At 41.6% G+C, this 16,942-nt stretch overlaps 1 protein-coding gene across 2 annotated transcripts in view; it reads right to left on the bottom strand.

The window, feature by feature from the left end:
* The window catches only part of MTCL1 (microtubule crosslinking factor 1), a 122,664-nt gene that overhangs the window by 88,969 nt on the left and 16,753 nt on the right, over positions 1-16,942 (bottom strand). For both annotated transcript variants that reach the window (XM_066623570.1, XM_066623569.1), the window contains exons 2-3: positions 13,956-14,180; positions 12,116-12,274 (exon numbers count right to left, since the gene is read on the bottom strand). In XM_066623570.1, the coding sequence (XP_066479667.1) occupies positions 12,116-12,274; positions 13,956-14,153 (357 nt within the window). In that variant the 5' untranslated portion in view covers positions 14,154-14,180. The remainder of the gene's footprint in view (positions 1-12,115; positions 12,275-13,955; positions 14,181-16,942) is intronic.

Raw genomic sequence — 16,942 nt, 5'->3', positions numbered from 1 at the left:
TGAATAAATTTACATAAGTTTACATAAATTAATATACTAGAGGTGGAACATACGAGGGTCACCCAGAAAGTAATGCACCACATTTTTTTCTTCAACAATTATTTATTGAACACATTGAAACTTACACACAAGAAAGAATGATGTTTCTTCTACACTCCCTATTTTTCCACATAATCTCCATCCAGTTCTATGGCCTTCCTCCAGCGAGACACAAGGGCATGTATGCCCTGTCGGTACCACTCCTTGTTCTGGTCACGAAGCCATTTCTGCACTGTGCAAATCACCTCTTCGTCATCCTCCAAATGTCTTCTGCGAATGGCATCCTTTAATGGCCCAAACAAGTGGAAGTCTGAGGGAGCTAGGTCAGGGCTGTAGGGTGGATGGGGTAACACAGTCCAACCCTGTTTAGTGATGTGTTCCAAAGTCCTCAAACTTGTGTGAGGCCGAGCATTATCATGTTGAATCAAACATTCACCTGGGTTGTTATGGTGCCGAAGTCGCTGGAAGCGCTTCTTGAGTTTGGTTTGGTTCTAATCGTTATGCGTCGGTCCTCGTGAATGAGCACATCAGCAAGCTGCGTCTTGTCAGGTGTGACAACCGTGGATGGCCGCCCCGAACGCTGCAAATCTTGGAGCTCTGCCAAACCGCCTTCCAATGGCCTCACCCTCTGTGCCCAGTGACTAACCGTACTTCTGTCGACTGCAGATTCTCCATAAACTGTACACAAACGTTTGTGAATGTTCCCAACAGTTTCTTTCTCCGCAGTGAGAAATTCAATGATGACATGCTGTTTGTAACGTACATCATTTACAGATGCCATTTTGAAACACTGCTGCAGCTATGCTATCTGTCTGAAGAAACCAAAAATTTGTGTGTGCACTCCTGAAAATTCAAATAATGTATATCTAAAGTTTCGCATTCGTACCATTACTGTAGGCTGAGAAAAAAGATGTGGTGCATTACTTTCTGGGCGACCCTCGTATAAATGAATGAAGGTCTTGCAATAGGTCAAGGCCAATGAAAGGCCTTGCACAAAGCAAGGCTGGCCTTTTCTTTGCTGCCACTACTGCATCACAGACATGAAACAGCAAGCAGTGGAGGGAGCCCTCATTCCACAGCTAATGCAAGAGGTCAAACAGTCGCCCTCACACTGAGAGCAGTTGCGCTGAGCCAGTGTGGGCTCCAGCAAATCTCCGGAGGGCCAGAGGCTCATTGGAGGCTGGGGCCTCCCTGAGGGCCGCATTGGGAGTCCTTGAGGGCCGCAAGCAGCCCCAGGGCTGGGGTTTGGGCACCCCTGTACTATAGGAAAAGGTTCTTCAGTAGATTGCTCTGCTTATTAGAACCCCCCTTTTCCAATATCTGCTACAAAGGGTTCAATCTACAAAATATGTTTTTTGCCCTTTGTATTTATAGGATAACTATAATTGTAGGATAATAGCTGGCACACATTATTAGAGCCCTATGCTGAGCTTCTTTTTAATTATCCAAGTATCAAGACAAAGAGGAAAAAGTATTTTGTTGAATTTGGAAAAGGTATAAAAGTAGGAGAACAGGGCTCAAAAGCTCAGAAATGGTTAGGTGCATTTCTAAAATTAGTGGAGTTCCAACCACCTTTGACCTTAAAATTAAAATGCTTTACCCATGAAAAATCTTTTCCAGATGCCTCAGGCTCCATTAGTGTATGAACAGGAAAAGGAAAAAAAGACTCCTTTATTTACTAACAGCCACTCACTGTGAAAATAAGTCATTTATCAAAAATACCATGCTAAAAGCACTTAAAAACTATATCCAAAGCAGATGTCTAAGCTGTCAGTTTTGTGTTTTTTCCCACATTTATTTTTAATTTTCTGTATTTTCTGTCTTGCATGTCAGAGAACAACACTGAAAAGACTGCATTTGCAAGTCTCAAAATGCATAAGAAGTCTCCACACTCAGACTACTGCCTGAAATGGTGTTTTTGTGGAGATTTGATTATAAGAATTCATTTGGGTGAATTTTGAGAGATGGAAAGGAGTAATTAAATTGAGCAATAGGTACAACAAGCAGGATTGACCTCTTCCTTCTCCAACTGACTTGTTCTAACTAGTTTTAATTAATCTCTCAAGAGAAAAATATCTGTGTTACTCCTGCTTCTGAATAAACAATCTACCTGATGATGAGGTTTTAATTTCTCATCTGCTTGCAGGTATCTTTGGATGCTAAGGCCTTTTGACTTGATGCAAAAATGTACTGCTTTGATCCAGAGACATCAATCCACATGTGTGAATGGCTTTCCTTCAATATGACTAGCCATTTCACCACTAGAACAAAAAGTTGATGTAATATTGGTGATTTTCAGAGCAATATTATACATGCTTACTCAAAAGTGACTCTCACTACATTTAGTGGAAACTCACTGCAGATAAGTCTGTACAGGAGTGAGTCCAGAATCCGCTTTTCCTTGATACCCCATAAGTATTTAAAAGTGTCAGCTTTGACAATTTTCGCATGCCTTATACCAGTGGTCTCCAAACCCCAGCCTGGGGGCCAGATGCGGCCCGTGGCAAGCCTCTATCTGGCCCGCGGCCAACCTTTTGTCCCCTGAAAGCCTCTGGTCCACTCAACTGAACATGACCAGAACTGTGCTCTGATTGTGTCTGGAGGGTGTTCTGAGGGCTAGAGAGGTTGAATGAATGAGCCCATTCATTCCTTTATTCACTCATCTAAGTTCCATCTCAAATTTATTTATTTAAAATTTATATTTAAATTATTTTTCTGGCCCTCAACACCACGCCAGATATTTGATGCGGCCCTCTGGCCAAAATATTTGGAGACCACTGCCTTATACAATGACAAACCAATAGTCTATTTCCAACTCTGATTTGTAGAAGCTTCCCAAAGTCTCAGATATAGCTCATTTCCAGCCTTGCCACTGAAATTTCTTTAATTGAATATGCTACCCTCTATACAATTTAATAAATGCTATTGTGCTTATGCTTCTTGAGATAAAGAGCTATGAATAAATGAAGGATCATGTCAAACTTGGGACTAGCAACCTTAAAATGTTTTAGAGAGATGTAGGAAGGACTATGGAAAGAGAAGACTACCTACCTGTCCCATCTAACAGCCCAATCCTAATGAGGACTAGCACCTGTGCAAATTGCAAATACAGGTGGAGCCTTTTAATGCAGGTGAGTTCCGTTCCCTGAACCACCATGATTAGGAAAAAACTCGTTGTGCTAAATCAGCCCCAGAAATGACGTGTTTTACACAAATACGCAAATACGCTACAGCCTGACACTTGGGGATGGAAGGAAACTAAGGCAGTGATTCTCAATCATCTCGCCCCCTCAGCCCTCCCCATTGCCAGCTGTCCCTGCTTCTTTCACGCAGAAGTAAGCCCCATTGTAGTCAATGGGGCTTACTCTCAGAAAAGTGTGGAGAGAATTGTAGACTGAGAGCTCAGTCCTATACCTACCTACTCAAAAGTAAATCCTATTCTAGTCAATGGGGCTTACTCCCAAGAAAGCGTGGAGAGGATTGTAGCCTGAGAGCTCAGTCCTATGCCTGTCTACTCAGAAGTCCCATTCTAGTCAATGGGGCTTACTCCCTGGAAAGTGTGGATCAGATTGTAGCCTAAATCTCATGCTTTGGCTTGCTGGGAAGACTTGCTTGCTGGGCTGTTCTGTTTGTGTAGGCTGGAGCATGAAGAGCCTGCATCATCTCATTCTAAGGGGGGGGGGGAATTCAGCAAACACTCCCTGGGTTTTTTAAAGCAATCCCCTCTGTTACTACTGCACCTGTGTGTGTGTGTGTGTGTGTGTGTGTGTGTGTGTGTGTGTGAGAGAGAGAGAGAGAGAGAGAGAGAGAGAGAGAGAGAGATCCACTTTGCTGCACGTGTTCTGGCTACAGAGGTTCCCCTCTTTTTCAGCCTCTTTGCTGGCTCAGAGGCTGCAGGAGTCTTACTGTTCCTTCACAAGGGGAACCTCTTCCATGGCTCCAGGGCTATTTCCCTGCCTGTGCAAGGCACAGCCTTTTTGCAGTGTTTTGGGCTGCCTTTGAAATTAACTGTCCCCAGATCCAGACACCGGCACAGGGCAAAGGTGTGTGCGACTTTGAATTCCCCCCATCCAATTGAGATGAATCCATGGATAAATAGGTTGCACTTGTATATCATAAAGCATGTTTTCAACAACTTGTGATTACGAAGTGCCAGCGGGAAAACCTGCACTAAATCCAGCCTGACATCCACTGGATCCGGTAAGTGTTGCACCAGGCAGCGGAGGGGCAAGGCAACAGTGGTGGGAGGGTGGAACTGAGGTGGGTGTGTTTCAGGTCAAAGGGAGAACGGTGGTTCAGGAGAGAGTAGAGATGGTGGAGGTGGCTTCCTTTAAAACCTAACCCCCATCCCAGGCCTAAAAGCCCTACACAGGGCTACATGGACTTGTGAAAGCAACTTAGCTTGCAAAGATTCAAGTAGTCCCATGTGGCAGGCTAAAACTCAACACAGGGTAAAGGAACAGATATTCCCTTATCCTGAGGAGAGCTCTGGCCTGTTTAGTTTCAGCACTAGACACGGCGTGGGTCGTGCACTGCTACACCAGCTCTGAATAGGATTGGTCTGTAAATTAGAATCAACTTCCAATTGTTCTCATATAAGCTTGACATTCTGAAGCAACTTACAATGAGTAATTGCTTGTTCATTTTGAGTGCAATCCACCAAGGTCAGATATTGAGTAAACGCTATTCATTCTAAGAGATTTTGTGTGGAAACCATGTTCGTGTTCATGTCCTATTGGAATAAGTAAATGGGATCCTAACCCTTGTTGGGACACTGCTCTGTGAATGAAAGAACCTCTTCCACTTGCAAAAGAACCCCTTGAATCAACAAAAAACTCTTCCTGTTCACAGAAGGAATGACTGATGATGGAGCACTGCTATTTAAAGATTAGGATCCAACCTCATGAAGTTTATCCTGCCACGCTACTTGATGAACTGCAACCTTTGCAACGGCTTTGGCCACCTTACGAACTGAAAAGGGCTATTTCACACAGCATACTATTTCTAAATCAAAGACATGTACGACAAAAAATAGGTAATCTTCACATAGCTAACCATGTATGTGGTTACCATGTATGTACTCTTTCTCTCGATACCGAGCTAAACAAGCGCATCGGTAAAGCAGCTACCACGTTTTCCAGAATCACAAAGAGAGTCTGGTCCAACAAGCAGCTGACGGAACATACCAAGATCCAGGTCTACAGAGCTTGCGTCCTGAGTACACTTCTGTACTGCAGCGAGTCATGGACTCTTCGCTCACAACAGGAGAGGAAACTGAGCGCTTTCCACATGCGCTGCCTCCGACGCATCCTCGGCATCACCTGGCAGGACAAAGTTCCAAACAACACAGTCCTGGAACGTGCTGGAATCCCTAGCATGTATTCACTGCTGAAACAGAGACGCCTGCGTTGGCTTGGTCATGTCGTGAGAATGGATGATGGCCGGATCCCAAAGGATCTCCTCTATGGAGAACTCGTGCAAGGAAAGTGCCCTACAGGTAGACCACAGCTGCGATACAAGGACATCTGCAAGAGGGATCTGAAGGCCTTAGCGATGGACCTCAACAAGTGGGAAACCCTGGCCTCTGAGCGGCCCGCTTGGAGGCAGGCTGTGCAGCATGGCCTTTCCCAGTTTGAAGAGACACTTTGCCAGCAGTCTGAGGCAAAGAGGCAAAGAAGGAAGGCCCATAGCCAGGGAGACAGACCAGGGACAGACTGCACTTGCTCCCGGTGTGGAAGGGATTGTCACTCCCAAATCGGCCTTTTCAGCCACACTAGACGCTGTGCCAGAACCACCTTTCAGAGCGCGTTACCATAGTCTTTCGAGACTGAAGGTTGCCAATACAATAACCATGTATGGTAATCACACACATGGAGAGAGTTGAGTGCATGGGTTGATAAACTGTGCCCAATCCTGGATTCACAATGTTTATGTAATATATACTGTGGAATACACATGTATGCAATCAGCATGTTATTCACCTTATTTTCTTCACAGATAGGCATTATATATGGATAATTTTGTCATGTATGAAGTAATCCTAATTTTATTAAAATGAGCAACAGTGTCATGTATTAGACAGAGAACTGGATGTGGATCTGGGGACAGCTAATTTCAAATATATGCTCAGGCAAAAAGCTCACTGAAGGGCTATGGGCAAATTGCATCTCTTAGCATAACCCTTTATTCTTATCACAGGCTGCTAAGATATAACAGGATAAACTCATATATATGACTGTCATCTGTTTAGGAGGAAGGCAGATAGCACATATAAATAATTCAGTGATTAGTCAGATGTTTTTGAAAAACTTATTCAGCAATCATGGTAGATAATTTTCAAAGGAAAACGTATTACAAATAATATTGAAACTTGCTGCATCTTGATGCTTTTGTCCAATTTCCGTGCCAGTGCTCAACTGAGCAGTGAAACACTTCTTTGTATCCTACTGCAAACAAGGCACAATCTGTGAGCTTTGGTAAGATAATAAATTTTTTTCCCCCAGTAAACTGCCTGTTCTCTTATTAGATTGCCTCGATTGCCTAGATTTTATCAGTAGCGCACAGATCAGAGATTTAAATACATGGTGAAAATTATTGCAGGCACTACAGATTGAGTCTCCTAATTCATGAGTGTTCCGTTCCCAGAACTCACATGGATGGCAAAAATCACATTATAGCAAATCCATTTAAAAAACAATGTCCTTTTGCTAGATGATTTAAAAACAGTCTTGCTGACATTTGTGATGTAAGACAGAGTTATTAGGCAGACAATCTGTCTCTCCCCAGAAAGGCTTCACTTCAAGTCAGCGACCCCTCCCTTCACCCAGAGCGCAGCACTGGGAAGAATGCAAAGTGATTATTTTTCTTTCACGTGCTCAGGAAGAAGGGAGGGATTGCTTGTCTTGGAGTGAAACTATTCTAAGTGCCTGGAGAGAGAATAATTGATAGATTGTCAGTCGGCTGCCCTCTCTCACATTAACAAGGCTATTGTTAAACAACTCTTTTCCTTTAATTTAAAGAGCCCTTCCCATCACGTTGAGATAAAACCGCAGGTGAAAAATTTGTGGATAATTATGTTATACCTGTAGTTGAAAACATTTAGCATTTGTAAGTTGCTCATGGGTCAAGGGAAAAAAAATCAAAGCACATGTATACAGAAGACAAGGCTCCTGTATTTGTTTCGAACTGGAATTCATGTAAACATCAAGTGGTAGTGCCATGTTTCACACTGGCAACAGCCATCTTTATTCAGCTGATAGTTGGGGTGGTTTGTTCTATACTACAGTCCTACCTCTGATTACAGCACTGCTGAACTGCTATGATATCACTAACAGTGCAAATCAACCCCCACCCAAGCCCATAGAAGCCCCTTCCCTTGTGCCGGCTCCCAAGTGTCATGAACGTGCCATAAAGCACATTTGCAGCTACTTGGGAGCTGGCTAGGCCAGCGCACAGATGTGTGCTGACTTAGCAGAGCTGAACCTATGCCCAGATGAAGTAAGTTTGTATCAGACTGGGCAGGTCAGCACAGGGGGTGGGAGAAAGTGGCCGGGGGGGGAGTTAACAAAGGCAGGGAAGGGACATTTTGGGGCAGGGAAGGGTGGCTTGGGAGGCTGATCAGGCCCAAGGGGGGGCTAGACTGGCTTGGCAGCACAGGAGAGAGCGTAACCCCCAACCCTGGCCCTACACGGGCTGCTAGAATTTGTGCCCATGAAATTGTAGGTGCAGATCCAAGTAGCCCCATAGGGCGGGCTGGCATGTGACATGAGGTAAGGGGGAAAAAATCCCCTTACTCCAAGTTGCACCCCAGCCTGCACCTACTTTGCACTGGATTTAGCAAGGGTCAGTCAGTCTGCCTGTTCCAGCGCAAGTTAGGATTGCGCCCTAAAGGTACCGAAAGAAAAACTTTACACGGCTGAAGGAGACCTTTTGTTCTGTGAATGGGAAAAGGTGCAGAGAGGTATTTCTAATGCAGTCTCTGCTTCCTCAAAGGTGTTTGCATTCTCTTCTCGTAGTTGACAGAATTATAAGAAAGTTGAACACAGTTTCAGCTGGTAAAGTGCCTCACAGTGAGCATGCACTGTTGGTGGGGAGAAGTGCAGAGAAGTGGACTGCTACATTTAGATTTTACCTTTATGCAAATGTTCATAGTCTTCTAATTCTAAAACATAATATATACAAGCAGCTACAAAACAGTTTCTGACTCCAGTGAGAGAGCGATGACTTCATGTGACTCCCCGCTGACCCGTATACTTTCCTATAGCCCACCAAAATAAAAAAATAATCAGCTGCTCAACGTGGCTGTTGCACAGAAAATAAACCCTTCTTTCTTGCTGGTTACACAATCTCATTCATTTCTTGCTAAACTGTTTTATAACATTCATGTCAAATCATTGTGCAGCTGCTACCCCATTCCTAATCCTCTCTGCGCTTTGTCTCTTTTAACAGGGCTACCCTTTCCAAAGCAGCTTGAACTCTCCCATTGCACTTTTTGTCTTTTTCCCTTTGCTGGCTCTAAGTTTCTAGGCTGCACAAAGAATACACCAACACACACACACTAGGCAGCTGCAAAAATGTAGCAGTTTGGCGAAACAGAAGCAGGCTGCATGCATTTTCAGTGTTTTGTGGAATGTGGAATATGAATAACTCACTTTTCATTGGCTAGCAAAATTTAAATAATGGACTACTGCCAGAAATATTTTTTTCTCTAACATTATCAGATTTCGTTTGCAACTGCTAAGGCCAAATACAAGATCCCAGATGATGAATGAGATGCTAAGCTACACAATTGAGATATCCATCTGGGTTTGATGGGAAGGGAAAATAATCCTTTTCACTGTGGAATCCCTACAAAGGCACTTAAAGACTTCTTCCAAAACGGAATTCTCCAGTAATTCTTTTGCTGTCAGAGCACTCCCATTTTATAAGATGAATCTTTTGCTCAAAATCACATATTAATGCTGTTGAGCACTCCCCACATTCTACAGCACTTATGACAGCTATTGCAATAGGTTTTTAACACTACATACATTGAGTACGGAGAACCAGGAAGGAAATCAGACAGTGCTAATACTATTAGTACTTTAAAGCAAAGATTGGGTCATTGAGCTACACCAACATGATTCCTTGCAAACAAGTTAGCAAAATCTTCCTTCGCTGCTAGTTATCTTCCAATTTGCAACTGCTTCTCCTGCCCAAACACACTCAGGTGTGGTGTGTCCTTGCTAGCTGTAATTGCCAAATGTTACGGAACATTTAGGAACATCCTCTAGATCAGTGGTTCTCAAACTTTAAGCACCAGGGCCCACTTTTTAGAATGACAATCTCTCCGGGACTCACTGGAAGTGATGTCATGGCTGGAAGTGACATCATGAAGCAAATTAAAAGAAATAATTATAATCAAATTAAAGTAAAATAATTAAATAAGGGGAAGCCCGCCCTGTTCCAACAAGTGAATTTTCTCTGTAGCCTGCCTGCAATAACACCCCCCCCAACACACACTCAACCCAGTTCAATTCAAGTTCCTATATTTAAACCATACCACTATCATGTTTGGTTCAAATACGGAGGCAAATGTCACTCCTTCAATGAAGGTACTGATGGAAGAATAAAATTATGTCCTGAAAGAATCTGGAAGCAGCAAGAAGCAGTGCTCCAGAATACTGTCATCTGAAAGGGCTGCTATATAGCACCAGCAAGGAAGTACAGATGTACTCTCTTATTCATGGATCTGGTATCGCTGGTTTCGCTTACCCAGTTCCAGCTTCCTGTTAGTCTCTCTGGAGAGTGCAGGTCTGTGCACTCAGTTCATCAGTTAAGGAAGAATTTTAAGCAAGAAGCACCTATGCTGCAAGAGCTACTACAGTAGACAAAGGTAATAAATGCACAGAGGAGGCACAGTTGCTAAATAGCACTCCCCAGTATCCACTGTTTCCTTATCCTCAGGGGCCTTGAATGGAACCTCCATGAATACAGAAGCCCACCTGTACAAAGCAAGTCTAGAGCAGAAACTCAGAGAAGATCATTTCCAAGGCAGGCATTAAGTCCAGACCCAAGAAGGGTAAGGGGGGACACCTGAAAACCCAGCAGACATCAGACCTGCTTTTGATAAAAATGAAGAAGGCTTTGGAGAGGTTTTCCATCATTTAAATAAATAACATATGGGAGTGGGAAAGAGATTCAGAACAATTCATCTCCATTTTCAGAAGGAACAAAGGCCACCCTTCTTTGACAGAACTTGTTCATCATTTTAGTCATAGGGCACAGGCCAAATGCATAACAGGAGGAAGAAGCACATTCTTTTCTATTATAACAGATATCAAAAGTCAAATGCTCTATTACAGTTCATAGCAACCTGCAAAGAAATATCTTTGCACTTTCCTTACAAAGGACTCTTCAGGCAACAAAGAGACTGTGGGAAAATCTTTTAAGAGCACCAAAATATTTGGAGTAAAAATTAGAATGATTTTTATCCCCACATTTTTGAAAGGAATTCTCTTCTGATCCCTCTAAGGCTAGAAAACACAGTCTTAACTTTCATCCCAGCATGCCTAACATGGTTATTTCACAGCTTTGCCTCTCTGAAATAATCTTAAAGTGAAATAGCATATTTCAATTACTAATTTTCTGGAAACATTTTATCTGATTTTCAGATTATCTCTGCTCTAAGGTCAGGAACTGGCTGTAAAACAAGGGTGAAGTTTTGAAAACTTGTTCTAAAACCCAAAAGAAGTAGCTTGGCTAATGCTAGGAGATGTCTTAGGACCAATTAATCTTAACATTCTCTCTTTACTGTCAAGGGTGAGTTTGGAAACATATTTGGCAATTTTTACATGCAACTGCACATTTTCTGAATTTGTTCCTGTATTATCTTCTGCTAAATTTCAGTGCAGGATACAGCGTAGGGCCAGTGACACCGCTGCACAAGCATTGGACAGGATTGGGCTCTTAACATACAAAGTGATTCTCCCAGGCTGTCTGATCACACTCAACCATCCCTCCGCCATGCCATGCAGTGTATACTATGTCAGTGGTACTGCATGCTATGGGCTAGCAGGGGATTGGTCTGGGCTGGAAGTCTGAAATCTATTTTCATGGGAGTAAGTCCCATTGATTCCAATTGAACTTATTTCTAAGTAGACATGCCTAGGGTTATGTTGAAAAGCCATTTTGTCAAACTCACAAAAGAGAATTAAGTTTGTATACCGGTTATCTCACCAGCATTGTTTTAAAGATTAAAATAAATACCCAATTACTCCAGCTCTCTAAATCTGACCATAGCTCAAAAGATTGTAGGCCTTACTTTATTATGTTTAAGTGCTCCATGTCAGTTTGGTTTTAAAATGACCCAAGACTGCAGTTTGCCAACATGCTTTGTGTAGCCATAGGAATAGACATGCTGCACTAAACCAGGGTATATGATGATGGACTATGATTGGTTTTCATCTCCTTTCATCAAATTGCACAACCATGACATTTTCAATTTAGTTATAAAATATTTAAGTGTAGCATAAAAGAGATCATATTCTATATCTAGATGTGCAACATTAACATTTTTATTCTTGAAACACAAAATATACACTTCTCATAAAACCAGTTACTATGCTTGACATCCCTACAGATTTCAGTGAGAAATTTAACAGAGGCTTAGCTTCAGATAGCTCAATTAACATTTTTGTTTTGAATTCTACAGACCTGATTCAGTCCTACCACAGGTAGGATGTAGCACTTTCTAAATCACAAAAATATACATTATGGCAACATATTCTAGCAAAAGCAAACCACACACGCACCACTGACAGCACCAATAATCTTTTTGGCAGTTTAAGGAAAGCGAGATTTCACATGCAATATTCTAATGCTACACAAGATGTCTCTTGAATTGAAAACATTTCTAGACACCAAATGCTATTGCACAGGAAACAGGTTTTGGATAGTGACTTTCCATGTCAATTATTTCAGCAGCTAGACTGAGAAAAAGCATATTAGTGAACTTTTTAAAAAATGTATTCCAGTTTTCTTTTACTAAAAAGACTCTCACTAGTTATTTTATTATTAATCTAAGGTTGCTACTTACCTCCTTCAATTTATCCAGCTCATTCTGCAGTGCCTGCTTGGATATTTCCACCTCAATGATCTGTTGACGAAGGATTTCATTCTCATCCTCTGCTTTAACACGCTTCTCTTCCACATTTTCCAATTCATGGTGCAGCCTGACAGATACATCTTTGGCTACCTGTTTAAAAGAGTACACAAATATGCATTACAGGTTGAGACTAATTATTCACGTGGGTTCCATTCCAAGCACTCACATGGATGGCAAAAAAACGCACTATAGCAAACCAATTTAAAAAACAAAGTTTCTTTGTTCTGGTGATTTAAAAACAGCCTTGCTGATCTTTGCGATGTAAGACAAGAGTCATTAACAAGACAATCCATCAATCAGTCCTCCAAGAGCTTACAAAGAGCTGAGAGCTTACACTCAGCCCCTCCCTTCACCTATGCAAAGGGATCACCTTTCTTTCAGGGGGAAGGGAGGGGTCCACTGGGGAGAGAAGGATAGATGGTCAGCCAGCTGCCCTCTCTCTCCCTCATTAAGGAGGCTATTGTTAAAGGACTGTTTTTAAACTGATTTTAAAAGGGTGCATTTTTCCCCTTCTCCAGGGATCAGCACATTCCTTCTCATTTGCAGGGGCCATTCGTGTTGAGTCAAATCCATTTATAAAAAATCCGTGTATAAATAGGCTGGACCTGTATAGGTATAACTAGCTGCAAGTCGGTTCTTTGTTCTTAACATTCAATGTATATTCAGAATGACATCTTAAAATATATCCCAGTTTCTTGATGAGAACAATGCAAAGGAATTCAAATGCTCAGAAATACACATGCTAAAGATCTCCTGGAATTACACATCAAAATGCAATGGGAGAAGAAATACCAGCATGCTCCTTCACAGCAATGGACCCCTACAAGTGGATGAATGAAAAGGTTTCTAGTGTACACCTCTTTATCAGCTGCTAGTGTTTCACATGTAAGGAATTTCTAGGGTGAAGGAGTACAGGTGCAGCCTTGTTATACATAGATTTTTTATACACAGATCTGACTCAACATGAATGGCCACCGAAAATGAGAAGGAATGTGCTGATCTGCAAACGAGAAGGAATGTGAAGGGAAAAAATCTATTCCTTTTTTTAATCACAGCTTAAAAACTGCTTTTCTTACTGTTGTAGACAGTTGCATTTGTAATTGCTGACTGCCTCTCTACAACAGTAAGAAAAATTGTTTTAAACCATAATTGTAAAGGGATGTACTTTTTTATTTTTTTAAACTGCTTTTATTTAACACATTTTATGGTATCACCAGGGAGTCCCAGAATCCCCCTGCAGATGTCAAGGCACAATCTTATTCAATAAGGAGCAACAGAGGGGCAAAAAACCTGGAAATGGGTCTTTAAATCTATTTTTCCACTGTTTTTTTATCCACTGATTTTTTTATCCACTAGGGGTTTTGGAACAGAACCCCAGTGGATAACGAGCGACAACCTGTATTTAAATATGCACTCAACATAGCATGTGATTATTCTATCTGAATTCTGAAGAGGTTCAGTTCAGTTCCAAGACCACTGCTGCTGGGAACTGAGAGGTAAACCAGTTCCTCAGGACAAGCTTCACCTCCACCTATAACCAGTAAGAGCTTCCGCTAACCTCAGTATTTTCCTGAGCCAGATGGTTGTTAACAGGAATTATTATCCATTCAAACATCCATGTGCATCTGGAAAATTTCATAGGTTTGTACCAGTTATCTAACACTATACCAGAGATAACAAAGAACCCACAAGGGACTCTCCATTTGCCTACAAAAGACGAAACTATGTGAGTTGATTTAGATTCCAAACTGTGTAAAAATGCTTTACCCACCTTCAGATCTTGCTCTAAGCTTCTAACGAGCTCCCCATCTACTTGACCCGTCTGTGCAACTTTCAAGCTTTTTTGTTCTGCTTTCCTGAGACGATACTGTAAAATGCGGCAGTTCTTATTTGCACGATCCAGCTCTCGCCGAATTTCCTGAAGCTGATAAACATCTTCTTCAAGGTAGCTGTCACGCATCTCTTCCATTTCAGCTCGGAGCTCATCCAGCTCATCCTGTCAAAACCCCAAACATTATCAGCAACTTTCTGCCTCTTCACACCTAATACATACACAGAATAATCCACCATGTACTTTTGTTCCACAATCTTCATTTGTTGTGGAGTTCACAGAAAACTTCTGTTGAAATGACCTTGCAACTAAGGTCAATAAGTTAATACCAGTTCTAACTTACAGCTTCAGATATCAGAGGAAGAGCAATACTATCACCTGCTGTTTTACTTCAACTCAGTTGTATATAATGAATTTCTGTTATGTTCATTTCAATTTTCATGGTAATTATGAACTAGCCTGGAGTAGGAACACTATCACTTAGAACTGTGGAGAACATCATTATTTTTTTCAGCTGTGAACTAAAATGAGGGTGCATAATTATTATTAGTACAATTATCTTTGCAAGAACAGAACAACACATTTATGGGGAGTACCTGTCTCTCTCCTATTATGTCTTTATACTATATACCACTCTGTGAAACTTCTGCAACATTAACCTTTTAGTGTAATATAGTCCAAAGAAAATGTTATGTCAAAGTTGAATGATAAGTCCCACACGAAGTGGAAACCCTCTCTTTTGCCATGGTAACATATTGCAGTAAATTGCTCACAACCTGCCCAGCCCCCAAGTTACTGCGACATCAGAAACAAAAAACAGATTGCATCTTTGATTCTTCAACCTTTCAGATTCAAAACAATACTAAACATGATACCTAGGAAGCAAGTGCCAAGGTTTGAAATACAGTAAATAACTTCTAGAGCAGATAAGGTCACCATTCTCTACAAATTCTGTCATCCCCATTACTCTAATGTGTATACCTGAATCTTTCAAACTAAAATCTTAATACAAAGGTCTTCAGGCTCAGCACAGGCCATTAACTTGCTGGATAGTGACTCTAGGGAATGCAACTATTCTATTATTAACTTGACACTATGTGTAAAGAGAACACTTACAATGGAGAACACCAATAAGAGCAGTTTTTTTAAATAAAAGTTCCAGCACAGATATATCTTCAGTTCTACACTTTTGCTGCTTACTGGAAAAGGGTTAAAAAAATTAAGGAGAAGCAAAATCAGGCAGGCCAAACTATTAGACATTTTTTTCAAACAATAGGAAAATGTATGTCTATGAGGCTGTTTACGGTATAATACCGTACAGATTTTTCTGTTGATAACCTAGACCAAATTTCTTATAAAAATCAAAAAGATATGAATAAAACATTTCTGTATAAAAATACAGAAGTATCTAAAAAGCAGAATTGTGCATTGAATGCTTGAATTTTCAAGCTGGTTTTCACAAAATAGACATACAGTATTGCTCTAACCAAGTACTATTCAACAAACTCATCCAAACATATATATGAATTGGGAATCTGGGTAAGCCAGAGTTAGGATCGGTTTTTCCAACAAAATTCACTTTCACCTTCTCTGCAGACCACACTGGCCTGGAAGAAAACAGAAGTGACCACTGCCTTAAAAAACAACAAACCAAGTAGTGATCAGAGACACAATCTGGATTTAAAATGTAGGCAGGCCATGGTATTCACCTCCTAGTGCCTTATAAGGTATAAAAAAATATCACTTCTGGTTTCACAGAAAAACCAGAAGTTGCTTTTTTTAACTGTAAGACTCAGTCTGAGCACGGCAGAGGCCCGGATGGTCATCTGCAGCCTTTGCTGGACTCATGGAGGACCCTCGCAAAGCAAAGCTCCACTCGCCTCCAGAGGGGGTGTGCGGGGTGGGGGCTGCAGACCTGATTTGTGGATAAGTCTGGTCTAGAGGGTAGAGCCTCCATTAGCCTGAAGATAACATCAGAATGTCGCCGGTTCGAGGGCACCAGCAGCACCGGCAGCTCCCTGAATGGCTGAGAATGGCAAGACCTTGAAGCTGCTGACAAGCCGAGCTGAGTGATTCCACCTGCTCTTGCTGTGAGCAAGAAGCGTCTTCTTCTTCTGCCCTCCATTTGAGAGATGGAGCTGCTTGTCAGCCTGCGTGGGAGAACTGGAGGCCAGAAGTGAGACCAAACCAGGAAGATCCATTCTGAAATGTTGTTGGTTCTTGAAAGAGAGAACCTCTATGATTGTAAAAATCCCCTTGAGGGATTTAGAAACGCCTGCCTATGTAAACCGTCTTGAATAAAGTCAGAGGAGTAATTTGATGACCAGAAAGGCAGTATATAAATACCTAGTTGTTATTATTATAAGTGAATCCACAGATATGGGATCCACAGATACAGGAGCCCCCGTATCTGTAACACTGGACTCTTTAGTATCAGATATAGCATATGAGCCAGGATTAATACCATTTTGCCATATTAACTACATACCAAAGTTTGCATAACTGAAAAAGAACAGCTACATTAAACTATGCTCTGGCAAACAATTTGGCCAAAGTGATAAATGACAAACAGCTCAGAGCATCTGTTTTCAGAGATGAAAAGTTCAGCTAATGTTGTGTCATGATAAACGTGCAGAAAACCAAAAAGCAAACCAAGCCCTTTTAGTTAATAACCAGTTATGCACACAACTTTAAGTAATACATGGGTCTCTTGACAGAGCAAATTCCTGTAACACACACTTCACTCTGAGGAGTACTCTGATCAATTATAGTGGAATGAGACACCCATGAGACTTTGACAGAGATACATTCTTCGACAAGTATTATGTTGACCAGTGGCTCTCTGCCAAGGTATGTATGTAGATCGTTTCGAACTGTGTATGTCTTGATTCAAATTAGACCACCACTATTATTTCCATCCCTCCATT

This window comes from Tiliqua scincoides, chromosome 4 (genome assembly GCF_035046505.1).
Source record: "Tiliqua scincoides isolate rTilSci1 chromosome 4, rTilSci1.hap2, whole genome shotgun sequence".
In the NCBI taxonomy this organism is placed as follows: Eukaryota; Metazoa; Chordata; class Lepidosauria; order Squamata; family Scincidae; genus Tiliqua; species Tiliqua scincoides.
The sequence above is the reverse complement of the archived record's forward strand: the minus strand, read 5'-3'. Positions and strand labels throughout refer to the sequence as shown.